General features: G+C 44.6%; 1 protein-coding gene across 4 annotated transcripts; it reads right to left on the reverse strand.

Annotated features, from left to right (window-relative positions):
- Window positions 1-78: 78 nt before the first annotated feature.
- On the reverse strand, window positions 79-24,927 carry SEC24C (SEC24 homolog C, COPII coat complex component). 4 transcript variants are annotated; one of them, XM_025850515.2, is made up of 23 exons: window positions 24,788-24,927; window positions 22,848-23,047; window positions 20,643-20,778; window positions 11,725-11,900; window positions 11,143-11,514; window positions 10,699-10,835; window positions 7,910-8,021; window positions 7,356-7,483; window positions 6,053-6,191; window positions 5,724-5,839; window positions 5,456-5,580; window positions 5,115-5,306; window positions 4,813-4,906; window positions 4,485-4,601; window positions 3,956-4,126; window positions 3,347-3,443; window positions 3,099-3,244; window positions 2,734-2,872; window positions 2,472-2,590; window positions 2,200-2,379; window positions 1,763-1,954; window positions 1,438-1,527; window positions 79-1,305 (listed from the first exon to the last, which is right to left on the reverse strand). In XM_025850515.2, the coding sequence occupies exons 2-23, from the start codon at window positions 23,017-23,019 to the stop codon at window positions 1,165-1,167; spliced, it is 3,291 nt and encodes a 1,096-aa protein (XP_025706300.2). In that variant the 5' UTR covers window positions 23,020-23,047; window positions 24,788-24,927; the 3' UTR covers window positions 79-1,164. The 4 variants fall into 4 exon arrangements, with proteins under 4 accessions (XP_025706300.2, XP_073734897.1, XP_073734898.1 ...); XM_073878796.1 differs by adding an exon at window positions 23,145-24,597 and having other exon boundaries at window positions 3,099-3,443; window positions 24,788-24,852; XM_073878797.1 differs by lacking the exon at window positions 4,485-4,601.
- Window positions 24,928-27,409: the final 2,482 nt, after the last annotated feature.

A 27,409-nucleotide genomic window follows, 5' to 3' on the forward strand; every position in this document is an offset into this window, starting at 1 on the left:
GGCCACTTCCTAGGGAAGTGCTAGGCCTAGCAGGAATGAATGGAGGGAACAACGGTAAATCACAAATAAAAATGAAGCTAATTGTTACATCTTATTTTATTTCTTTACAAATTAAAGATGCATTGAAAAATAAACCAATGAAGATAAATGAGAGGTCCAGAGCAGGGGAATCCCAGGCTGGGAGCAGACAAGCCTGGCCACCATCAAGCCTAGCCCTTGTCCTGCCCCAGCCAGTTCAGGTTGGAAGATAACTTGTCAGCCACTCTGTCAATACCAAAGCTCGAGTGGTGTCCCGGCAGGAGAGAACAGAGCTCCAGCCGCCTCTGCCTCTCTCCCCAACAACTCCCACCTTGGAGAAGCAGTGTTTCCAGTGGGAGCTCAGAGTGGGATAGGGGCTGGCTCTGTGAGGTATTGCAAGTTGATGACCAGGCTCCCTACACAACCATCCAGTGTTGGAGCCTCTCCAGCTGGAAAAGAGGCTGGTACCTCTCCCAGGTCCTAATATTCTTTGCAACTCATTTCCCAGGCTCATTCATCTCTGATAATGTGCCTCTATCCATTGAGTGATCACTGATCATTGCAGGAGAGAGAAAAGCTAATCAACCACTCTCCCTAACTTTGACTTGGTTGCTGACTTCCAGGCCCAAGAAGGACTGACCAACCACTTCTCTCTCCACCATCTATGGTCTATACCCCAGCTCTTGTGCACCTGTATGTTTTATCCCTAATATAGGAAGTTGTTGATGACACTGAGCTGAATTAGCCCCTCTCCCCCATGGTAACCCTGGGATTCCCACTCCTTCCTGCCTGCCCCTCTCTTCTTGGAGGCTGGTCCAAGGGGACACATAATATTGCCAGAGTCTGGGTGCCTCCAAATCCCCCAACACCGAATCATATACAGTGAACTGAGAAACTACATTCATTACGACAGGATTAGCAGGAAAAGGAGGGTAATGTGAGGGGATAGGGGCACCTTTCATCAGCAGGACATGACAGAGTGGTAGGATACTTGATCCCAGAAAGGTGTCTCCTTGTACCTCCCCCTCCCCCCAAAGAGACTGAGGTCAGCTAACGACTTAGATATGGAACTGTTCCAATTTCTCTGCCATCCTGGGGTACTTTCTGGAAGCTGGCCTGGCACCCTATGCCATTTACCCACTTGCTCTAGCTCAGTAGCTGCCGAATTTCCTTGTGCATATGACACAGAAAGTCCACATAGGATGCTCCCCCGCTCAAGCTCTTGTCTTCCACCAGGAAGTGCTTGAACAGCATCTCCAGCTTGTCCTCCTGTTTCACCACGATAAGCTATGGCCAGAAAATAGTGTCATGAGGCAGGGATTAAACATGCCCTAAAATCCCATTGTCCAATCACTTATTCTCATCCCCCTTTCCAGGAGAGGACAAGGCTAAGAAATCCAGGGTTTAGATCAGTGTTACCTTCATGTACCGTGATCTCTGTGCCCTTAAGCTATCAATGAGGCCTCGCACCTTCTTGGACAGCGGATTATCCAGAACCGGCAGAACACTCTGCAACACAAAATTCATTTATCCTTATGGTAAGATACTCTGAGTCCAGTAAAAAAATGGGCCAGCACAGATTTATTCATCATCTGAAATAAGCCCGGGAATAATGACAGCACCCTCCCTCCTTTCCAAATGTTCCCTGCTATTAAAGGGGACTAGCACACAAACTTTATTGGTTCCCACTCATATCACAAAATGCATTTCCACACCCATATTCCCCTTGACTCCCTGCCCTCACCAAGCCACTGGTGATCTGACTGAAGGAGGAGACACTGAAGAGGCTCTGGACAACACCCTGTTGGACACTTGCTCCCACCCACAGGAAAAGGTTGAGCCCATTCTCCAGCAAATATATATCCCCATTGCTTAGACGTTCTTCAGATGCTCGAACTGCTGGTGGTTCAGTGGCACTCTCAATGGGAGACTTTGTCTAGGCAAAAGAAAGGGGGCAAAAGGTTATTTACCAAAGACTGTAAGACACATCTGCACGCCGCCCCCCAACGAAATTTCAGAGAGCTCAATCTCTCAGTGACTTTTACAGTGTGAAAATTACATCAGATAATGCAGGTTAAAAACAAATTCACTAGTGTCAGACACAGATAATATTAACCCTTCCCTTCCTCCTATGATACCCTTTTCTCAGCACACAATGTCTCATCCAGCCCTCAGTCGCACCAATGGTAGAAGCCGAGGATAAAAGAAGACATTGGTCTCAGCCACATCCATGGAAGTAACCAGCTGTCGGACATAGGCACGGTCATCAGTAGTAACTTCAGCTCCAGGCTGCAAGACGTCACTCTTCAACACACAGTTCAGGTAAACTGGGAGTAGCTTCATGCACTCAGGAAGGATCAACTGCAGGGGTTACCAAAATAAAGTGAATGATCATGAGCAATCTCTCCCAAATGCAAACATGTGTCCCAACAATTCCTCCAGTGCTTGCCCACCTGTCCCGCAGAGGAGGGGCTGGCACAGTTCTTTCTGTAACAGGCCAGGATCTGGGCGCACTGAGTGATGAGAGTATCACGGACAGTCTTCACGGGGCTATTGAGCACCCCCCGGTATGCTGGATGGGAAAGGGAGACAGCACAGTCACTGGCTGGCCACCCCACTGACCTGCTTTGCTGCCACCACACCTACCTGGGAATGCTGAATCACTGACAACCACCTTTCAGCCCCAATCCCACTTCGCCCTGCCTCTACCCTCACCAAACTTGGCCATGTAGTTGATGAGCGTGTCAGTCTCACAGTTTCGATACAGATCAGCCAGCTGGGTGCAGCAGTTCAGGGCCAGATTGTGGATGCGGAGCCGTCGCTGCCCTGCACAGCTGGTGTAGAGCAGGGCACACTAGGGGAAGGGAGAAAGGGAGAACTCATACCCCTCCCTCCCCAAAGCCCTCTGAAAAACTGCTCCTTTGCCGTATTATTAAGCTAGAAGAAAGACAGGAGCCATCCCTTCCCTGGCCTCTTCCAGTCCTCTCCACCTACCTCCTACCCTCTTCCCTGCAGCCTATTTATATCCAGTACAATGATATTTGACACTTCTTCCCCAGCCCCCGCCTCCCGCCTGCTACCTGCAGGAGGGCTCCACTCTCCTCATTGAGCCGATCGTCATGCTTGAACTCCACAGTCACTGTCTTGTCCCCATCCAGCCCAGCTAGCTCCACATCTGTTGTGTTGCTCATGTAGAAAGCCCCGAAGAAATCTACAGCACGGATACCTGAGGCCACATGGATAAGGTCAGGGCTACAGATATTACAGGTGCCACTTGCCTCCCTCCCGGGTTTAGTCCCCAACCTGCTCTTCTCCAACCAGGACTGACCGGTGCTTGTCCGAACGCGCATCACAGCATCAAAGCCAACAACCTTCTGGACATCCCGACGCAGGTCACTCAGGAACCGTTCCTGGTCATTCTCCACCTGCAGCCCCCCAGGGCCAGAGTCACATCACTGACTACATAACAACCTGGTGACTATCTCCCTGCATCCCCTCCATTCTACAAGCTGCTGAGTCATAATAACAATAACAGTGAAGATAATAATAATGATAATGACAATGATAGCTTTTAAGCATTTACTATGTGCCAAGTACCACATTAAGTACTTTACATATAACGACTTGATCCTGATGAAAAATCTTAATTAAGAAATATTAAATTCCCATTTTACAGATGAAGAAACAAAGAAGCAATAATTGAGTAATTTCTCCTAGGTCATATTGCTAGTATTCTGGGAGGGCCAGAATAACAACCCAAAACTGATTACAAGCTCCATGCTCCTAACCACTACCCTTATGGCTCTCTTCTTTATGTTATACGGTTTTTTCCTCCACCAGGATTCCTATTAATGAGTCAGCAGCTAAAGAGCTGCTCTGCATGTAGGCAGACATTCTAGTCCTGTTTCCACCTGCCACCCAGAGTCCCATGCCCTACCTGAAAGCAAGCATATTTGTAGACAGAGCCACCAGTGAGCTGGGGTACAACAGAGAGTGTGGCCACATCCACATACTGGTTAGGGAAGAGGAAGAGATCTACACAGCAGCCTTGGGCCACACACTCTTTGGCCAGGGTCTGATAGGCACCTGTCTGAGGCTGGAACAGAGTCTGGGGAAGAACAGAATAAAACATTCAAATAGCTCAGCTCTACCCTACTTGAGAACTATATATTTAATATGGGATATTCAAATATATGTAAGACTTCAGATCTACTTCATAGATATTTGCAACAGTAGTAGAACATTCTCTAAAAAAAAAAAAAATCTGTCCCGGGCTTTGGGATGAAATGGGGTAGAGATGTGTGGGAGCACTGGAGAAAGCTGGCAGTCATGGACTTGACACGTGAAAGAGCAGAGTGTCTAGTCCCAGTACCTCTTCAAGCAAGTTAAGAGTATTGCATTGCATTGCAAGAATCACCACCTTCCTCTGTCATGGAAAGTCCTCCCCCCATCTCCCAAACCCACACCTTCTCCTTGTCTGTGTTGATCAACTTCCTGTCGTCTCTGTTCTTCAGTTTCCCTGGGGCCTCTGCAATGGGCAGGGAGGTATGGAACAGAAACAGCTTCCCTGCACACTCAGCAGCCTAGGAAAGAGAGGACTACTTGTTCATTCTTTCCTTTATTCAGCTATTATTCATTCAACCCTTCCCTCGTCATTTATTCAGTGTCAGTTATGTCAGATATGCTGACTCACTGGACAGTCTTCAATCACTAAAGAAAGAGGAGTTATATCCCAGGGTATAAGACGGTCAGAGGAAAGTGAGGCAGAGGAAGTTGTCAGGGTTCTAGCCGTACCTTTAGAGCCTCCATCCCAGCCTGGATAACTGGGGCAAATACTGTCTCTGTCTCCCTCGTGTCTGCAAACATTTCAGGAATCTGATCCAATAAGCTGAAGAGAGAGGTGATGGGAAGCAATCAAAATTGCTATCCAGACTCGATTCCTCAGTCCTTAATTCTCTGAAGAATCATGTGGCCCCTAGATTGAAAACTCCTGAGGCACAGTCCCTGTCCATCTGCTGACCCCTCTGCTCAACTGTCTGGCTTCCTGTGCTTGTTTCCGCCCCACTCCCACTTTACCTCTACAATCTGGCTCTTACCTGGTGATGACTGCCCGAGACTCACTGACATTGACAAGGAAGCCATCCAGCAGTGGCACAAACATGTCGGCCACATCAGATACAACCATCATCTGTGGCTGGGCCAAGGAGCTCTTCACATTGTAGAAGTGGAGCACCTTATTATAGGTGACAAAGCCAACACGGATTGCTGACTCTTCTGCTCCGCCCTCCCTGTAGAAGGTAACATCGTTACCCATACTTGCCACCTTCTCCACCAGCCAACTTCATGACCTCAAGCTCTACCTACTGAGTCAACAACCCAGAAACACCCCCACCCCAGCGATTATCCAAGGGAAGCACCTTGTCTCCGTAAGTCTCACCTAGGTAGAAAGTCTAACAGTGACTTGAGCTCCTCACAGAGGAGCCTAACAAGACCACTCCTGATGGCATTGTAGGAGACATCAATCATGAAGATGAAGGCAGGAGGGCTGGGGAACTTATTGTTCTGCAAAGGAAGGAAACGTTGGGGAGAGAGGAGTATTGGTAAGCAGGCTAACTAACTAGAGAGAGGTCAACATCAAAGGGGAGAGTGAAAGAGGAGACAATGAAAAGATACCCACCACTCCTCCCCATGCTAATTTCCCTTACCTTGCAGTAATCTACAGTGGCCAAGAATTCATACGAGCCCAGGGATAACTCCGGACGGTCATAGGCATCCACACGTTTGCCAGTATGATCCAGATGTTGAAAATACTGGGGGGGAACTGTGGGGAGCATGACAGAGTATTACTCGAATGTCCACTCTCAATCTTCGTAAGTCTGGCTCTGGCTGAGCTCACTCTACTGCCCCACATACCCATCTGTGCCCTACTTCCCCAGTTCCTGAGTAAAGGAACCTCACCTATCTCACTAGAAAGAGAACAATGAAGATGCAATACAGAAGAACATCCCCCCAATCCCAGCCACTGTGAACATACCATCATTGATACAACTGCAAAAGCAGCACTGGAAGCGCCTCCCTCCCTCAACGAACTGCATGAAGGGACACATATATGCTTTGCAGCGATTGCAGCGCAAAGGGCCAGATTCCCCATGGTCCACGACATACGGTGAAGCCTAAGGAGCAAAGGGGAGGGGCTCAGACAGAGGAAAGCTACAGTGGGTTGAGACATGTAGCAATAGATGAAGAGCAACAACCTGGAGGGAGGAGGGCATGGCTAAGATATTTTGCCAGAGTGGGGAGGACAGTGAAGGGGGATGAAGATAAATGATGAGGGTACTGGTCACAGGAATGTCCCTAAGGGTCCAAATTCTATAGTTCCCTCTTCTTACTCCTCGTCTCCAGAATTCCACTTTTTTGAAAGAAAAGAACTGTGTAAGTGGCCCTACCAAATCAGGGGCTGCCATAGGCATAAGAGAAGAAAGCCAAAGATTACCTAGGATTCTCATTTCTGGCCCTATCTTCAATCCTCTTCACTCTTATCATACCCTAGGGAGCTTAACTCTGCTTCCTTCCCCAGCCAAGTATCTATAACACTGATCCTCCCCTATCCCTGGGTTTCTGTGACGCCTACCAATGTCCCAAGTAGATGTCATCCTACATATAAGAGATCAGAAGCCAAGTGTCTAACCATCCCCACTGAGACCCGGAGAGAGAAAAACACAGAGCAAGACAGAGAGAGGCAGGATGTAAACTGAGTCTTGAGCTTCCAGTTATAGAGAAATCCACCCTAAATTCAATAAGCTAGGCATAAACGTGCCAAAGCCTGGCAGAGCAGCTGACAAGCTCACTCTCTTTGCATGCTGATTTCAGGTATTGAGGTGATAAATCAGGGCCCAAGTCAGGTAAGAGATGGACTACTGGACCCTAACCTACCTTTTTTTCTTATATGCTCTCCTAACATTCCTTAACTTACCTGGGATGATAGACAGTATAGAAGAAAAACAGGATAATGTACCTGTAATCATCTGGAGATGACCATGCTACGAGAGGCTTCTGCATTCGGCCGGTCTCCTCCCCTATAAGTTGGCCCTACCTCTTTTCATAGTTTGTTTCCCATATGGATCCTGCTCCCACCCAACAATTTCTTGGGCTTTTCCCTTCATCCCAACCATGCCTGTCAGGCATGGGCCCTGGGATAGAAAGCTATTGAAGATACTCTCCCTTCCCGCCCAACCAAGACTTCTTCCATTATGACTGCCAAAATCATTTCTAGGAAGAAGTCTTATTCCCTCTCTCTTCCTCCCTTTCATTATACTCTAGGTCCCTTCCTGACTTACCTCCTCTGGAGGCAGCCTTGCCAGTGGCTTGATGACAGCTGCCAGGGGCACCTGAGCCTGCTTAGCCATGTCAGATGTGCAAGGGATATTATAGGATGTGCATCGGATGTATCGGGGACTTGCATTCCCTAGAGGTAGAAAACCAGAGTCAGATCAAAGAATCCCTCCAGACACCAACTCTCCATTGCTGATCCACCCCACCACCCCAACAAATGCTAGAGCTGATGGCAGCTTTTCCCCTAGAGACCAAGGAGGGACTGGTCTCTGATTAAAGACTGACAAAAGTAGCGTGCCTGGGTGGCTCAGTTGGTTAAGCAACCAACTCTTGATTTCAGCGCAGGTCATGACCTCACAGTCGAGCCCCACGTTGGGCTCCACACTGGGCGGAGTCTGCTTGAGATTCTCTCCCTCTGCCCCTCCCCCTGTGCGCATTCCCCCCACTTCTCTCTGTCAAATAAATAAAATAAATCTTAAAAAAAAAAAAAAAAAAGACTGACAAAAGCTTTTCCATAAGGAGAAAAAGCCCTCCAGGGAGGAATTAATACCCTTCTTACCTTGGTCTTTCACCAGGAAGTTGGTGGTGACTAAGGGTGGCACCTGTCCCCGTACTCCAGTAACAAATGGCTCTGAACCCCGGTTGTTCCTGTCATCCTCAATAACCTGAATCTGTAGAGAAGAAGTGAAATGAGTGAGGTGACAGAAGAAAGGGAAGTACCAAGTCCTAGAGAGCCAGGAGAAAGAAAGGCTGGAGCTACAGCACGGAAACTAGTAATTTGCCAAGAATACCTCATGCGCCTGGTCTGCCCTCCTTCTGGAGATCACATAAGATGCTACAATACCCATCTTCCACTCTATAGTCAGCAGCAAAACGCTGGACAGGCAACACCGAGAATGGGCTTCTTTATGAACTGCCCTGACCCCCAACCTGTGGTGACCACCCCATTATTCCCCCCACTCCAGGAAAGCTCCAGGTCTCACCACAAACCCTCCAACATGATCAGATTCCGTTTCCCTCCCCCAGCAAGCTTCCCCTCCCCCTCCTCTCACCAAGACACATTCTGAGTCAGAGCAGGTAAACAGACAACAGTAACCATGTAAAAATGAATCTACCTGGAATGACTCTACACTCGATGAAAGTCGAAAGGACAGGGTGAGGAGAGGATTAAACAGAAATGACCAGGTAAGGTGAAGAAGCAGATGCTACCTTATTTTCAGGTAAGCATCAGTGTGTCAATATGGGAGAAGAGGATTAAGTACCCGATCCTTACAAGCCCAATCCTCAGTCCCCCACAATTTTGACAGACCCAGCAAAGGGGGGGAAAAATTTTGCAAAGTTGGTAATCAGATCTTTGTGTAGGCTGATGACCTTTGGTCAGTTACTTTAAAATGGTTTGGTAAAACCAGAAAAAGTAAAGGGAGAATAAGACTCCATATCCCATAGCAGAAAGAGCTGAAGCTTAGAAATACATCAGAGTCAAACAGACCCTCCCGATGAGAGAGTGGCCCACACTTTCCCAAAGCAGCAGTGTCTTCCCCTGTGAGAAATGCCAGTACCCCAAACTTGTCCATTAGTAGTCACCTACCCAAAGTTTCTCCACAAGCTATAGACAGATCAATCCCAAAGGGGAAGAACCTACCACTCCACTTTGTCCTGTCCTAACAGATGTCACATGCAGGCTCCTGGAGGCCCCAGCAGGACTAAAACCAAAGCTTAACATGCCACCTGGCCCCACCCTGAGAGCCTGATCTACCACCCCACACCCAAGGCGCTGCTAACAGCTTATCATTTCATTACGTGGTGACTTGAGACATGCACAGCCTTCTGGTTTGTAAAAGCGCGGGTCTAAAGGTCTGAGGGAGGAGGACGGAGAGGGATGAGCATGGTGGATGAGATGAAGATGAGGTCACAGGCGTGCATGGGCGGCGTTAACACAGGGATGACACGCACACACACACCACCCCCTGCACTTACTGGACTAGGAATGGCATCAGGGTCTATTCTGTGCCTGGTTTTCTGCTGAGGAGGCAGCTCATTGAGTTGCTTTTAGTGTTTTAATAATAAAGGCAGCAGGGGAATACAGGGAGGGAGACAAAAGAACAAGAAGCAGATGTTACTTCTCTTGACCCTGACGAGTTAGACATGAATAGCTGGAGCCCAGCTCATACTGCTGAAATCAGGCCCTCTCTAGGTCAGAAATTCCAAGTCTCTATGGCCCAACACAGAGGCTTTAATGGCTCAGCCAGACTATGACGTAGAAAGTAAGGGGGAAAACAGGAAGCAAGCAGGAGTTTTACAGGGAGGAGCTGAATGGGAGAAATCTTAAGAAAGAGGAAGAGGGATGTTCCCTCCAAAAGGCCAAACCTCCCATCTAAGGACTGTGCTTAAGGAAGCCTTTCTTCACATCCGACCAGACTCTCCTTTTCCCTGAAGGAGAGGCTGCTTAATCCTCTAGGGTTCCTCTTAGCCAACAGGGTCCTTCACCATGGTAATTCCCCAAAGGAAGAGGAAAGAGAACAGAATGGAATATGACAATGGCTAAGCATGGTGAGGTAATTGACATAGCAAATGTTGTAGACAGAACTATAAAGTAGCCCCCACTTAGGAGTACGGTCCCAACTTCTATTCCAACTATCCAACTAGGATAAGGAAGGCCCAACTTCTATTCCAACTATCCAACTAGGATAAGGAAGGCCCAACTTCTATTCCAACTATCCAACTAGGATAAGGAAGGCCCTTCTGATGATGGCTCTAAGGGTGAGATTCACTCTCTTCCTGGGAAAAGCAGCTTCCCCACATTGCCCTTATAAACTGTAGATCACTTTTCCTCATCTACACAGCAGGATTCTAGCCAACAAAAGTACTGGAGGTTTCCTCCTAAAACACTGTCCAACTAGGGGTAGAGAGAAACCAATGAGGCTTTCCTTCTCTTAACACCTACCATCAGAGAATTCCCACCAGCTCTACCAATTAAAAAGACTGCCATCCTACCAAATCTAAGAGGACAAGACCTGGATCCAGCTCCTACTCCAAGGGCAGAGGTTACCATGCTACGTCCAATAGTGACGGAACACAGCACTCAACCCCAAGCTCTACCGACACTACTGAACACTCTTGGCTTCCCTTCCTTCCCTGCCCAGCTATGGAGTAAAAGTACCCCCAAAAGATTTCTGGGGCCTCAGGTTCCAGTTCAAAGCGTCAAAAATTACATCTAGGTTCTACAACTACAGGATGAATGAAAAGGGAAAATAATCAGAAAATGCTAGGCAAACATCTCATCTAGGTTAACTCACTTATCTGCCAGCCACAAACTCCTTCCCTAGGACCACATAAGTATCTACTTACAGGGCTTGGGATGGCATCAGGATCCAGGCGCTTAGGAGGCAGGGGTTGAGGAGGTCCAGGCTGACTGCCAAAGGTGGGTGCTCCTGGGTAGGGACTTCCATAATTGGGCTGAGGGCCCCGGACTGGTCCAAAGGAACCTGAGAGACAAGGGCACAAGGTTGATAAATTCAAAATCTCCTCCCTATCTCTTAAGGCCCCAGGAAAATGACTAGACTCATGTAAGTATAGAATTATGAGGTGATAACCATTCAGAGAAAGACCACACTATCTGAACTAGAAGAAAAAAGAATGTCTTATAAACCCTACATCCTAGTAATAACACCCTGAAGTTGTCCATCTAGTTCATCACTTAGCAATACTAAAAGCAAGCAAACAAACAAACAAACAAAAACACCTGAATAGCTGAAGCCTTTGGCTCCTAGTCAGACTTTGGGAAAAACTCACCATTTTGTTGCAGCTGATAGCCTGGCTGCTGGGAGGAGTGCATAGGTGGTGGTGGTCCTGGGGGCCCAGTCATTTGGGTGCCAGGAGGCAGAGCTTGAGGAGGAGGTGAGGACACATGGTTGGGCTGGCTCACTGAGGGCCCCCCAAAACCCTGTCCAGGCAGGAGTGGACCGGTCATTGAAGGCATCCGAGGACCCCCTGATGCTGGAGATGTGAAGCCAGAAGCCTGTGGTGGGGCAGATCGCTGGGGAGGCTGGGCCCCAAGATGACCCTGGGCCTGGCTAAGAGGGGGAGCCTGGCCCTGAGGATAGGAGCCATACAGACCAGAGTTGGGGTAACTTCCTGAGGCTGAGGCCAGCGATGTTGGTGGGCCTGAGAATTAGAAGAGGTAGAGTCAGATCCCTAGTCATTCTGCCTTCTTATTCAGTAAATCACTCCCTTTCCACATGAGAGGGGCAGGAATGATTGTCCCATCTGCTGGCACTCAGAAGCACAGACATAAAAGGGATGCAGGTATACCCCAGAGTCTGATGCTTCTAAAAAGAAGGGGATAGTAACATTCCTGTGATCATAGCTACTCACCATAGCCCAGCCCCACAGGGGGAAGGGCTGGGGCCACAGCACCACCGATCTGCATTCCGGCCAGCTGAGCAGTCACCTGTGCACTTGTCGGGGGAGGGCCATAGGGCTGAAGCACAGTTGGCTGGCTGACCACAGGGGCCAGTGGGACTGACCCAAAAGGCTGAGACCCAGGAAACCTGTGAAGACAAGGAAGGCGGAGGTGACAAGCAGGCTGGGACACTCTTCAAAGCTGGCAGGAGCTCCACATCATACAAGAAACTGTACTGTTCTACAGCATCTTACTGTCAGCCTGGGCTCTTTTATGGCTTTGTACTTCTGTATACTTGTAGATATATTGTGTTCCTGATGATCTACACTATGATTATTCACGGCAAATCTTGTTTTCTATTAGGTTCACTCCACAAACATATGCCACGCACCCTCAAATATATACTAGATTATCGCCTCCTCTGACTTAATCCTTTGTTGAAAAACCACCTCAACAAACAAACAAACAAACCACCTCAGTATTCTAAGTAGAAGCCCTGAAGAAGTTGAAAGGGAAGGTGTGCAGAAGCATTAACACAACAGGCACTTAACAAATGTGGGATCGCACAAATGCAGTTTGACTGTTTAACTTTTAAACCAAAGTACTTAACTACTTTATCCTGGCAAAGGTGTTAAGAGCAGAGTAGGTCAGCTGAGTTTGACATTCTGTACTAATCAGAAAGATGATGCCAACTCTACCAGAAGAGGGCTAGAGACACAGGACATAAACCAGACAGCCTTCTAGCTGGGTTTACCTGGCAAAGGCCTCATTACTCGGACAGCTACACTGGACATTCCTACGGTATTAGATGGCACATTAAAATATAAACACAAAATCATTCCAGTATCATTACATATCAACAAGTAACTGCACTGGTGTTTTATGGTGATATTACTGTAGAAATCGACAACATAGATTATTATACGTAACAAGCTCCACATGGGATTTCATGCATGAATCTTCACAACAGTCAGTTACACTGAAATTCTGATTTATCCTTTCTGCTTATTTTGTCTCTACGAAATAACCTGTACTTTATTATATTTGGTTAGTTCCTATCAGTGTTGCAGTTTAACACTTTTCACTCATTCATTCATTCAACTACTATTTCCTGAGTGTTATGCTAGTGAACCTTACACCTCCCTAAGCTCTTTGTTGGGCTTTGCATTTTTTGTTTTCCATACCACCTAACATACTGTTAGCTCCATGGCCAATGCTCATAAACCCTTGTCAGAATAATTATATTCCATGGTTACTACTCCATTAATATGGATAATACTATCAACTACCCACTGTTACTCCACCACATGCCCTAGTAATATTATCTGTAAATAGCCTTACAGCTTACAAAGCATCTCTTGTGCTTTAATTTAATCCTCACAGCAAAATGAGGACAGAGCAGATAGAAAAGTAAGACATGAAGAGTATAAGTAGAAAACCAAGCTACAACTAGAGCCCAAACCTGATCTTAGTTCAATGTACTTTACTTTTTAATTGTAAAATATAATGGAAATAGAAATAATACATAAAACAAATATGTATTCAATACTTATACAAACACCAATGTAACTAAAAACCAAGTCAAGAAATAGAACACAGGGGCGCCTGGGTGGCTCAGTCGTTAAGCGTCTGCCTTCGGCTCAGGTCATGATCCCAGGGTCCTGGGATCGAGCCCCACATCGGGCTCCCTGCTCCGCGGGAAGCCTGTTTCTCCCTCTCCCACTCCCCCTGCTTGTGTTCCCTCTCTCGCTGTGTCTCTCTCTGTCAAATAAATAAATAAAATATTAAAAAAAAAAAGAAATAGAACACACTAGCACCCAAAGGCCTTGTGTGCCTCTCCTCCATCACAGCCCTCTTTCTTCTCCCAGAGGTAACTACTTTCTTAACTTCCTAATAATCATTTCCTTGTCTTTAAAACAACATAGTTCAGGGGCGCCTGGGTGGCTCTGCTGGTTAAGCATCTGACTCTTGATTTCCGCTCAGATCATGATCTCAGGGTTTTGAGATGGAGCGCCAGGGTCAGGCCCTGCTCAAGGCAGAGAGAGATTCTCTCCCTCTGTCCCTCCCTCCGTCCTCTCTCTCTAAAACAACAACAAACCATAGTTCAGTTCTGTCACTTTTTTAAACTTTTGTAAGTAGAATCACATCATACATACTCCTTGGGTTTGGCTTCTTTTGTTCAACCACGATTATGAAATTCATCTATACTTGCACTGCCTTTCATCACTAAATGTTATTCCACTAAATAAATATGTCATAATTTACTTAAGTATTTTAATGTAGATGGATATTTAAGTTTTTCTAATTTTCTAATATTATAGATGACGTTGCTATGGACACTCATATACTTGTTTATATATATGTGCATTTTTTTTTAAAGATTTTATTTATTTATTTGACAGAGAGAGACACAGCGAGAGAGGGAACACAAGCAGGGGGAGTGGGAGAGGGAGAAGCAGGCTTCCCGCCGAGCAGGGAGCCCGATGCGGGGCTTGATCCCAGGGCCCTGGGATCATGACCTGAGCCGAAGGCAGACGCTTAACGACTGAGCCACCCAGGCGCCCCTATATATGTGCATTTTTCTAAGGCATATATCTATGAGTGAATTGCCAGATCAGAAGGTATGTATAGCTTTAATTTTTTTTAATTTTTTTATTGTTGTATAGCTTTAATTTTAACAGATAATTCCAAATTATTTCCCCAAAGTAGTTGTTCTAATTTGCATCTGACCACCAGCGTATAAGAGTTCCTACTACTCCTTTTCCTCAGCAATATTTGGGACTATCAGACTTTTTAATTTTGCCACTTTGATGGATACATAGTAGAATCTTGTTTTTTTTTTTTAAGATTTTACTTATTTATTTGACAGAGAGAGAGACAGAGAGAGAGGAAACACAAGCAGAGGGAGTGGGAGAGGGAGAAGCAGGCTTCCCGCAGAGCAGGGAGCCCGATGTGGGGCTCGATCCCAGGACCCTGGGATCATGACCTGAGCTGAAGGCAGATGCTTAACGACTGAGCCACCCAGGCGCCCCTTGTTATGCTTTTTGACTTGTTCTTTTCTCATCATTTATTAAGTTGAAGAGCTTTTTAATATGTTCTATCTTATTGTACTACACTCATCCTTCTTCTCATGATAATGTGAGATGATAAAATGCCTATGTGATGAGACAAAGGGAGTGAATGATGAGGGCTTTGTGAGGAAGTTACTATTGACCCTCTGATAGTACATCAGAAAGAGGATCATCTGCTTATGGACTGCGGAAAGGGAAACTACTATAGTGGTTGCTTAGGGTTGAGGGGGATTGAAGGACTAGCTAAATAATAGTAGCTACTGAGCTAAAGGATATGGTGTTTCTTCTTGAGGTGATGAAAATGTTCTCAAACTGTGGTGACGGTTGCACATATCTGTGAATATACTAAAAACCACTGAATTGTACACTTTAAATGGGTGAACTGAATGGGATGTGAGTTGTGTCTCATTTAAGTTGTTTTTAAAAATCCAGCCAGGGAACCTGGGTGGCTCAATCAGTGAAGCGTCTGCCTTCTGCTCAGGTCATGATCCCAGGGTCCTGGGATTGAGTCCCGCATTGGGCTCCCTGCTCAGCAAGGAGTCTGCTTCTCCCTCCAACCCTCCCTCCTGCTTGTGCTCTCTCTCTCACACGCTCTCTCAAATAAATAAATAAAATCTTTTAAAAAAATAAAAACCCAGCCAAATAAAACTGCCCTAAAACCTCATACCACCCTCAAGCTTTTGCTCCTCCTTTAGCCAAACATTACAAAAGAATGGTCTATACTCTACCATTACGTCTTTAGTTCCTATTTCCCTTTCTTTTTAAAGATCCTTCTTTCTGGGTTTATTTTCCTTTTTTTCTTTAGTCTATCACTTGATAATTTTCTCAACCAAGGTCTATACATGGTAAACTCTGAGTCTGTCTGTAAATGTCTTTATTTGTGCTTTCTCTCAGCTAGGTACATAATTCTACATTGACAATTGTATTCCCTTAATGCTTTCAGGTCCTAGTCCATGATCTGCTCTCCTCTAATAGTCTCTATTTAGTCTAATCATTTGTTTTTTTTTCTCTCTCTCTGAGAATCCTTTACAGCCTGAGTTGAGGGAATGTGGTTGTTTCACATTTGCTTCTGTAAGATACTCCAACGGTATTGCCACCCAAGATGACATTTTTTTAAAAAGCTTTGAAATACAATTTCCATATCATTAGATCCATTCCTTTTAAGTGTACAGAGTTTTAGTAAATTTATAGAGTTCTGCAACCATCACCAGAATCTAATTTTAGCACATTTTCATTACCCAAGAAGATCCCTTGTGTCCATTTGCAGTCCTAAGACATTTCTCCCACCATTTACCCACAGTCAACCCACAAGAAATAAGATTCCTTAATATCCCCCAGTGCCAGTGTGCATATTTTTTTTTCCCAGTCTACCTGTTCACTGAAGGTGCAGCCCAGGTCTAGACTTCATAAATAAGGTCTCCAGACCAAACCTCAGCTCAGAAAAGCCCAACGACTCATCCCCCATCCCCAGTACCTCCTTCAACTGAAGTCCCCAAGTTCTCAAAACGATCATTCCCACCCTCTCCAAAGGCAGCCATGGTGTCTACTTACCACTCTGATTTTCAGTTCCCACTTGGTCTCCGGCACTTGAGGATTTCAGTTTCTTTCTTTTTAAGCTTGATTATGTGCTTGAAAAACATTTTTTGCTTCTATTTCCTCTCTCCTTTCTAGATGTTTGTAGCAGAAGGGTTTTCAGCTTATATTAATCTACTACCCAAGTGAAACTGTTTGACTCACTCCAACTAGATGGCTGTCTTCATATCTCACTGAAACCACATCTGTTAATGATGCCGAACCTCACCCAACACAATGACCAATTCTCAGTCCTGGTCTCACCTTTCAGCGGCAAATAACACAGCTGATTACTCTCTTACCTTCCTGAAATACTCTCTTCACCTAGTTTCAGGATGCCACACTCTCCTGGCTAATCTCCAATCTCACTACTACTCTTTCTCATTGTTTTTTCATGGCCCCTCCTCAGATCTCCTTTTAAAATGCTGGTAAGCTCCAAGGCTCAGTTCTCAATTCTCTTTTTTTTTTTAAGATTTTATTTATTTACTTGTCAGAGAGAGAGAGAGAGCACACAAGCAGGGGGAGTGGCAGGCAGAGGGAGAAGCAGGCTCCCCGCTGACCAAGGAGCCCGAGGCAGGACTCGATCCCAGGACCCTGGGATCATGACCTGAGCTCAAGGCAGATGCTCAACCAACTGAGCCACCCAGGCGTCCCCTCAATTCTGTTCTTTACTGTCAGTGATCACTTTCTTTCTTTTTTTTAATATTTTATTTATTTGTTTGACAGAGAGAGGGAACACGAGCAGGGGGAGCGGGAGAGGGAGAAGCAGGCTTCCCGCTGAGCAGGGAGCCCGATGCAAGGCTCGATCCCAGGACCCTGGGATCATGACCTAAGCAGAAGGCAGACGCCCAACAACTGGGCCACCCAAGCGCCCCCAGTGATCACTTTCTAAATGATTTCATCTAATCAGTCCTATGCCATTGAATAACATCTCTATGCTGAAGACTCCCAAGTTTTTATCTCTAGTCCTGGCATCATTCCTCACCTGCAGATTTGTATATACAACTACATATTCAATATCTCTACTTGGTAGCTAGTAGCTTCTTAAACCTATAATGTACAAAAGAAAACCCTCCAATTCACCCCATAATCTGCTCCTCAGATGTACCTCACCTCAGTGAACGGCACTACAATTTATCCAGTTGGCTTCAGCCAGCAGGTTAAAAGATACCCAGACTTATTCTTTCTCTCTTATCTCACATCCAATCCTATTGACTCTTACCTATCCCAAATCTCTTTCTCAGCACCTCTACCACTACCATCCTAAACCTGAACTACTACAACAACCTCCTAATAGGATTCCCTACTTCTACTCTTAATTCCATCAGTCACCTCTTTTTAAAAAGTAAATATTTTTTAAAAAATTATTAGAGAATGAGGACAGTATATGCAAATTTTTAAAAAGATACTGTTTTTAGTAATCACATTTGTGATAGTGTTAGTACTATTGTACTGAGACTGGTGTATATAAGAGATAAAATAAATGAGAAATTATGGCATATTTCAATATTCTATCATCCCCATGGCCTCAAGAAAAGAAGAAACGGGGTGCCTGGGTGGCTCAGTGGGGTGAGCATCTGGCTCTTGGTTTCGGCTCAGGTCATGATTTCCGAGTGTCAGGCTCTGTGCTCAGCAGGGGGTCTGCTTGGCGATTCTCTCCCTCTGCCCCTCCCCCTCACTCACCCACACACTCTCAAATAGATAAATAAATCTTTAACAAAAAAAAAGGGAGAACTGGTCATCTTCAGTAGATAAGAGAGGACCAATTCATTCCCTTATAAACTGGTAAACAAAGGTAAATGAATTGCACAAGGGGTAACCAAATAACACATGAGGAGAAATGTCAATAATGATATTGAAACAAATAAATGAAAAACAAAAGAATTAAAAAGTATCCCCATTTTGTAAACCCAACGAATTCATATATATATGTATTAATAAACACCAACTGCTAACACAAAACTACTACCACATACACACACACACACACACACACACACACACACACACACACACAAACCCCCAAGATATTAAGATAACAAGTCTCTGGATCCAGGTGCCAAGTGGTAGAGAATACAGAGAAAAGAGGAACACGTTGAACTATAACATGAATTTGCAACCAGGCGATTCCAGTCTGTGGGGAACTCTTCAGGTCAATCAGCTTCAATTCTTCAACAGATAAACAGAAAGAAAAAGAGAGAGAGGGGGAACCTATAGACTTAAAAGACACGTCAAGTTGTTGTTGTTGTTGTTTTTAAATAGGCAAAATTAAACCGTGGGGCCTAGGGATGTACATTTGGGTGTAAACTATATTTTTTTCTTTTAAAGATTTTATTTATTTATTTGAGAGAGAGAATGAGAGAGAGAGAGAAAGAGCATGAGAGGGGGGAGGGTCAGAGGGAGAAGCAGACTCCCCACTGAGCAGGGAGCCCAATGCGGGGCTCGATCCTGGGACTCGATCATCATGACCTGAGCCGAAGGCAGTTGCTTAACCAACTGGGCCACCCAGGCACCCTGGGTGTAAACTGTTTTTAAAAACACAAGAAAGTGGTTACTGTAAGTTAGGATAATCATTATTTGAGGGGATAAGGAGAGAGTTATGACTGAATTGAGGCATGCAGAAGGGGCTTCTTCTGGGGTGCGTGGCAGAGTTCTATTTCTTCATCTGGGTTGTAGTTACAAGGGGGTTCCCTTTATGATAATTTATTAAGCCATACATTTGTTTTGTATGGTTTTTTTGTGTGTTTTATATTACAATGAAAAGATCCGTTGCATAAATGAACAAATGCACACATAAATCCAAAGGCTTCTCACTGCAACTAAAATCAAATTTACACTTCTTAAATCTTTTTTTCAAGATTTTATTTATTTGAGAGAGAGAGAATAAGAGAGGAAGAGCATGACGGGGGGAGGGTCAGAGGAAGAAGCCGACTCCCCGCTGAGCAAGGAGTCTGAGGCGGGACTCGATCCCGGGACTCCAGGATCAAGACCTGAGCCAAAGGCAGTCGCTTAACCACCTGAGCTACCCAGGCACCCAAATTTACACTTCTTACTATGGCTTACAAAGCACTACATGATATGGCTCTTGCCTATATTCCTATCTTACCTCCTCCACTCTCCAGTCTGCTCTAGCCACACTGGCCTTCTTGCTCTTCCTCACATCTGCCAAATTAATTTCTCCATCAGGGCCTTTACACTTGTTCCCTCTACCCAAGACACTCTTCTCCCTTCTTCAGATAGCTCCCTTCATCATTTCACTGAGGTTTCAAGTATCACTTCAGAGAGGCTTTCCTTGAGCAATGCATTTAAAACAGCTCCCTACCTCTTCACCAGGCATTCTGTGTATCCTTACTCTGTTTTATTTCTTATTTCTATTTGTCTACTTGTTATGGTCTGTGTACTCCACTAGATTTTAAGTTCCATCAGGGCAGAGATTTGGTCTGTTTTGTTTACTGCTTTTATCTCTAACCACTAGAACAACAGTCAACACACAATAACACAAAATAAATATTTTTGGGTGGATTAATGAATGAATGAATTCCCTATACCAACATACAAAGTTAGGGAGCATTTCCCAGGCTCTTTCTCCAGGCTATTGTCCTATGCTAAATATGTATATTCTGGACACTTAATAAAAATGCCAGAAAGTGACTCTTTCATTACCACACACCCTACTCACAGTTATACTTTATTCTTTGTTTACCAAGAAATAAACAACAGTCCAACAGAGATGACTGCCTTCCTTTAATGGACTTCCATACAAAGACAGGTGTTTATTGGATCATGAACCACCAAAGTTTTTATCATTTATGTGGTTTTTCTTTGAGTATCTTTCCTTTCATTACCGGTCACACCCAAACTTAACCAAGAAGTCCTACTAACTGCTGACTGAGAGGAAAGGAAGAAGTCAGAAGAGACATAAATCTGAGATCCCTTTTTCCTGTTTCCCCGATGATAGATTCGGTAGGATTACAACTATTATTGAAGATATATGTCTAGTCAAGAAAAAACTCAAGTTTACAGAAAAAGAAAAAATACACAAAAGAACTTAATGCGTTAATGATCTACAGAGTGGACAACAGCAGCACCTGTAACCTGGAAAAATGAAAATAAAATTAAAAAAAGTGAGGAAAGAGAAAAGAGGATCTAAGAGAAAGGCAAAGCAAAAAGAAGAGGAAACAGGCCCTCATCTGTTCCTAATTCTTCTAGCTTCATCAGACCAGTTTTAGGTAGACCCAAGTACATACCTCTGCATCTGAACAGTGGAGCTTGGCCCATTCTGTACATCTCCTTGGCCAAACTGGCCATATGCAGCCTGGCCACAAGGGGCCTGTGCTGTTGAGGCTGGAGGTGCCTCTGAAGAAGGTGGGGCTCTTGACACACCTGAGGGTAAAGGACAGAAACTAAATGATTGAGAAATAACTTTCTTCTCTGCCCTGAGCAAGGAATGTAAAGCAAGGATAAATAAGCTCAGACCTTCGCTGGCCCAATACTACAGCTTTGCAATGAAAAGGATACCATGAACATGCAACTCTAGTTACAGATTCTGAACATGGATGACCAGTCAGAGTGTCTCCACTCTCCTAGACAGATATACTACAGATGAAGCTGTAACCAGAACTGCAAGAATGTAGGGGCTTCCTGTGATCACCATCCACTCCCACTCAATCCAGGTCAGTCTAATGTTCTTACCCTAGACAAAAAGTCAACTCTTAAAAAAAAAAAAAAAAAGGTTTTATTTTTAAGTAATCTCTACACCCAACATGGGGTTCAAACTCACAACCCCAAGATCAAGAGTAACATGCTCCACCAACTTAGCCAGCTAGGCACCCCAAAAAGCCAACTCTTTTAAGGAAAAGATCCAACTCCAGAACTAAGAAACTTAGAGCATATGAGAAAGTTGATGCAGAAGATGATCAAGTAATACACAGATCCAGATTGTAAAGAAAGGCTCCTCTTGGGGAGACCATTCTGTCAGCCTCTTTTTCATATATTCTAATTATCTTAACCATCTTCTTTTCATCCACTTCTAAGTGTTGATGCTCCCAATATCACATGGCTCAGGAAAGTGTTCTCAACAGTGTGGAAATTCTGCCCAGTGGTTCAGTCAAGACAACTGATTTGCCCTCCCATTAGTGCTGCTACCTTTAGCTTCTCAAAAGCTGTACTCCATCCTTTTGCCCATCAGAGATGCATCAAAGCTATTTCTACTATCCCCCGCCAACCATCCTTTCTGCATACCATCCCCAACCATCCTTCCCACACGAAATGCAGGGAATTAGTAAGTTGGCACATCACTTTGGAAATGTTGCTGACCTCTGTTCAAACAGTTGTTTTTCTTTTGCTCTGTTCCTCAGTAGAGATCAGACAATTTAGAACCTGCCTACAAGTTAATTAATCTGAACCTGCTCACTAGCTATCACAGAACCAGATACGTTTTCCATTCAATAACAAAGCTTCCTCTTGGGGCAATGCCAAACTCTATCCTGATAAGCCAGGACTTGAGAGATCAGAGGTGGACTCTGTCCAGCCAAAGTCTCAATCCAGAATAAGGCTCTTCCAAAGATCTGAGACCTAATCTCACCACTACAAATTGTTTTCTCAAAATTATAATTAAAATGGTAATATTTCATTCATTTCCCAAATCTTACTTATGCCCCCTTGGTGCCCTCTTTTCCCCATATCCCTGTATAGAATTTACTATCCTAAAAAGCATAAAATGTTTGGCGTACCCTAAGTCTTCAGCTAGCCTAACCAAAGATCCACTGTTAGCCATTTTCCAAAAAGCCATTCAGACAATCTGTAGAGTACCAGCTGCTCTTCTTGAAAAAGTAACGTAAAAGCCAAACACTGATCCTAAAGCAGCACCAGATTAGTCTTCTCTTATTGCCCTGATACTACAGAGCATCTAAGAAGCAGATGAAACTCAAGCAAAGGCAAAGAATGATATGAGCAGAAAGATAGGAGAAGCACACAAACACCACACTTTTTACCCATGAATTAGTTTCCCTGTCATAGAGTCATTTTATAGATAGAACCATTAATCCAATGAGAGGCATTATCAATATATACGAGGAATAAGTGATTTCAGGGAGACTTTAGGTCAACAGGAAATATTCAATCCTGGTCACAGGCTCTGGAGGAGCTGTGACCACAACCTTTCCATCCAGCTGTAAGCAAAGCAGGCAGTTGAGGCTGTACAGGGTGACATTCACATGAAGTGAACTGCCACTGAAACTGGAAGATGTGCTTCCACTAGATGTCTTAAGGCAGAACTTATGTAAAAACAGGGAAGGGCAGACTGCCCACAAAGTTCTCAGTGACTGAGAGCCAGAGTCATGTTCCTCAATCCCAGCCACTCCAACTCTCTAGGCAGCTTAGGTAGGGCAATACCACCTGACCTGAACACTACTGATTCCTCTCCTTAGCTCAAAGGAAACTTGGAAACACACCTGGGAGAGGTGTTTGCTGATAGCCTGGTACTGGGCCATTGTAGGCGCCATAGGGAGTTGGTGGGGCTGTGGACCCTGGTTGCCCACCATAGCTGGATTGATGATACCCTGTGTAGACAGGCTGGGGCTGCCCAAATGGCGGCACAGGTGGAGCTGACTGGTTGACGTTCATTATGAGTGCATCCCCAACTTGGTCTCACCTAAAAGATGAAAGAGAAGAGAGAAATTAGTCAAAATCAATTTCCTAAAGACAGATCAACTATACAGGGTAGGAAGTAGACATAAAAAAGGACTGACCTTATCAGGCAGTTATCAGCCTAATTGTTCCCATACTACGACAGGATCTTTGTAATTTTCTGCCCCAGCCAGTAGCCAGATTATCTCTTCAAAGTAAAAATTTATTACTGTGAACCCCATGTTTTCTCACTGCCAAGAGGGTATAAATTTCAACTTTAGACAAGCCCAATGGAATGGAGAAACAGCCTCCATTCCCCAGGGGTAATGATTTCTAGTGTCTACTCACACAAGGAGTCCTGCCACTGATGAACTACTGTGATATTATAAGTAAATGAAACAATGTTCCCACCTCCCATTCATTCACTCTAGCATGGACTCACTCAACAAACACTGAATACTCTCTAATGTGCTAGCCATTTTTAATCACTCAGGCTACACATATAAAACAGATCAGCTAAATTCCTTCCTCCTCAAAAGACAAATTTTAGAGTAACCGATTAGAGAAATGAAATTCTTTGTCTGAACTGCAATAATTCAAATGTTACTCCATTCCCAGTCTTCCCACCAAAAGAATGTATGGATTTGAGAACTGAAGCATTAAAATCATTAAATGTAAAGGACACCCAAAAACTCCAGCAAGGTACCAAACTCTATCAAGTGCAGGCCAGGCACAAAAACTTCTCACAATAACCTAGGAAAACAGCCCAAGGATCAATGACAAAGTTAGATTTCATGTAGAAAGATCATCCATCTACCCTTCAAGCAGAGGAACTAGGAGCATTCCAAATCCCATGAACTTCTCCAACTATTCTGTTTCTGCTTTCCTTATATGCCTGTCATGAATCTAGGCCACCACTGAAGTTATTACAATCTTGCCCAGCAACAGAGGAATGAATTAGAGGGCCTTTCCCGGGTCCTTCCAAAAACAACACTATCTAATCACATCTAAACAGCCTGATCATTCCAACTACTCTATAGACAGATGGGGCACAAGAAGCAGGAGAGTTCACAGCTGCTGCAGTAGAACAATGGGCCTCTCCCATTTGCTAGAGAGGATCATCTTGAAAAGCCGAGCTGCTTCTGGACTTAAATTCTTTAATCTTGCAGCCATCCCAAGAACTGTTCTTCCAAACCCTTAACCTTGCACAGGTCACAACACTAAGCTTGACAGATGACCCCTTCCCCTGTACCTTCCTAAAGTCAGTGTGGGGGCGGGGGGCGGAGGAAATAAGCTTCTTCTCCAGGAAATAATCTCACACCCAAGAGTTTGGAGCAAGGCTCAAGTCTGGACTCCATTCTGGGTAGACAGCCGAGGGTGACAACCCAGGGGGCGGGGCAAGCTTCCTAGAACTCTGAAAGTAGTCGAGCTTGTGGAGGCTGGGAGCGCCGGGGATCAAGACCAAGAAGCCAAACTAGCCTCTCCAGCCACGACGAGAGGGCTGGTCCATTAAGCATGGAGATCGAGCGTCTTGCGCCCTTCAACAGGCTTGGCGCAGGAAGCGGGAGCCGGAATCTGGGCCGGGAGGAAAGAAGGGAGGGTCTAGAACTGATCCAGGATTGTGGATGCGTGAGGTGAGGGTCTCTCCCCGTGCCCCGCCCCCAGGCTCCTCCCTTCCTTCTCAGACCGGACCCCGATCAAGCCAGTGATACCCCGGCCTCTCCCCTGCTTTCCTACCCACCAACCTCCCGATGCCACTCCTCACCCGGCTCCAGATCCAGGTTCGACTCCGTTCCTAACGTCAAGGCTCCCAGGCCCAACTTCCGGTTCCGAGAGGGCCGGAGCGTCGTACCCGGAAGTTCCTCCCCCAAGCTCCGGGGCGGGACACTCCTTTTGCCACGTCTGCCGTAGTCGCGAGCGCAAGAACCCGGATGCCGCGCATGCGCCACTGCTCCCTCCCATTATGGCTGCCCCCTGGGAGGCTCCGTAGATTCTTACGGCTTTCCGCCTTTTATTTTCCCCCAGATGTTCTGGTCACTTTACGGTCCCACTAACTGAGATGCGATCGAGAAGACTAGGTCAAACTATCTTTAGGAACGCCCCCACAATCCTCTTATGACACATTAGTGACCTCTAAGCTAGAGTCCTGTAGCCACTTCCTGCTGACCCCTGACCCCATTGATTTCCGTCCACGAAGTTGCTTTCACCTATGACTTTTGCTGGTTATGAGATTACGGAACTTATAGTAAAGGGTACTAACTCTGCTTTCAGACTTAATGTGTTCAAGTTCTGGCTCTGCAGCTCACCAGCTTGGGAAGCTATATCTGCTTTAGTTTCTTTCATCTGTAAAATGGGAGAGAATACTAAATGCCTTTCTAATAATAGCTTGTTGAGAGGATGGAATGAGACAAGTCACATAGACTGCCTGGCACCATAACAATCACTCAGTAAATGTCGCATGTTATTAGTTAACCATTTTTATACAGTGTCTTCGTTTAGATGCAGAGCTCTGCCAGAGCCTGAACTCTGCACTCAGGATGCCCCCAGCCTGTTGGAAGAATACAATTCCTGGAGTAATTATTATCCCATTTAATGACTAACAATATTGTAGCTAATAGTTGTGGGATTTTTTAAAAACATACATGACCTCACTTAATCCTTTCAATAATAGTTTTAATTTTAACTTTTTTTTTCTTTTTTTCTTTTTTTAGCACTGCTGTGTGCCAAGCCTTGTTTTTGGTTCTGGGAATACAGTAGTGAACAAAAGTTCTTGCTCTTCTGTGATTGACAGTAAATAAAGTTATTCTGAGGCATGGAGTAGTTCATTCATTGAAAAAGATTGTACTTCTAGTCTGTGCTGGAAGCTATGTTAGGCATTGAGCATGCTTTAGTCAGCAGGCCAATTATTCCTGTCCTCAAGAGTTTATAGTTGAGGTCAGTGGTTTTCCAAGTGTGATCCTAGGATCAACAGTATCAGTATCACCTGGGAACCTTTTAGAAACACAAATATCAGACCCACCTTAGACATATTGAATCAGAAATTTGGGAGGTGAAACCCAGTAAAGCCAAGGGTTTAGGCCCTCCAGACAATTCCATAGCATACTGAATGAGACCTACTAATCTAGATTAGTAATTTGCCAAATTCAATTAACATTTGTTGAGCACCTGTCCTAAACTGTGCCCTTTGCTAAGCATTTTCACATAATTTATCCCATTTAACTCTCATATCACCATAGGAAAAATATTTATTATATTTATAAATATATTTATATTTATATATTATATATGTAATATATAAATATGTTAGATTATTTCATTACACAATCATCTAATCCTGTATATATTACTATATGTAATTAATAATATTACTATTGTAATTAATACATATATTACATGTACATATATTACTATATGTAATTAATTAAATTAATTGCTATAGGTATTAAATATATAAAATGTATTAGTAGATTATTTCATTACACAATCATCTAATCTTATATACACTGTCTTATTTTAGGGAACTAGTAACTTTAAAATTTTTCCAGGTCTATGTGGCTCAATCGATTAAACGTCTGCCTTCAGCTCAGGTCACAATCCCGGGGTCCTGGGATGGAGCCCCGCATTCGGCTCTCTGCTTGGCAGAGAGCCTGCTTCTCTCTCTCCCTCTGCCTACTTGTGCTCTCTCTCTCTGTGTGTGTGTGTCAAATATATAAATAAAATCTTTGAAATAAATAAAATAAAATTTTTCCAGATGAGGGGCACCTGACTACCTCAGTCAGTAAAGCATGCAACTCTTGATTTCAGGGTTCTAAGTTCAAGCCCCACATTGGGTATGGAGATTACTTAAACATAAAATCTTCAAAAAAAATTTTTTTGCCAGGTGATTCTAATGTGCACTCAAGGTTAATTGAAAGTCACTGGTATTGCACAATGGCTGACATGTAGCAAGTAATAAATATTTGACTACTGAGTGAAAGGATATTTAGAGGGGCTTCTGAGTGGCTCAGTTGGCCAAGCATCTGATTAAGTCTGTTAAGCATTGCTTTCTGCTCAGGTCATGATCTTGGGGTCATGATCTTAGGATTGTGAGATCAAGCCCTACCTCAGGCTCTGTACTGGTTGTGGAGCCTGCTTAAGATTCTCTATCTTCCTCTCTGCCCCTTCCCCAGTTTGCTTGAAATCTTTCTCTCTCTAAAAAAAATAAATAAAATTCAAATTTTAAAAAAGGACATTTAGATACTCTTTTTACTGATGAGGTCAAGTAACTGTCCAAGGTTACACAGCTAATAAATGGTGGAACAAGAGTCCAAGTCCAGTCTAGACACTAAGCCCCAAGTGTTTTCTATGACTACATCATACACCGAGGCAAACAGCATTTAGCACACTA

Source organism: Callorhinus ursinus, unplaced genomic scaffold (assembly GCF_003265705.2).
Source record: "Callorhinus ursinus isolate GAN/ISIS: 27379988/994484 unplaced genomic scaffold, GSC_fseal_2.0 scaffold31, whole genome shotgun sequence".
Classification (NCBI taxonomy): domain Eukaryota; kingdom Metazoa; phylum Chordata; class Mammalia; order Carnivora; family Otariidae; genus Callorhinus; species Callorhinus ursinus.

What these genes read in the sequence shown, in the direction of transcription:
- SEC24C (XM_073878795.1), bottom strand. Translation starts at nt 23,019, where the DNA reads ATGAACGTCAACCAGTCAGCTCCACCTGTGCCGCCATTTGGGCAGCCC. An exon ending in TCAACACAGACAAGGAGAAG is followed by an intron (nt 4,127 to 4,484) that starts GTGTGGGTTTGG and finishes GTTCTTCCCCAG; the next exon opens with ACTCTGTTCCAGCCTCAGAC. An exon ending in GCCCCTCCTCTGCGGGACAG is followed by an intron (nt 2,380 to 2,471) that starts GTGGGCAAGCAC and finishes TAACCCCTGCAG; the next exon opens with TTGATCCTTCCTGAGTGCAT.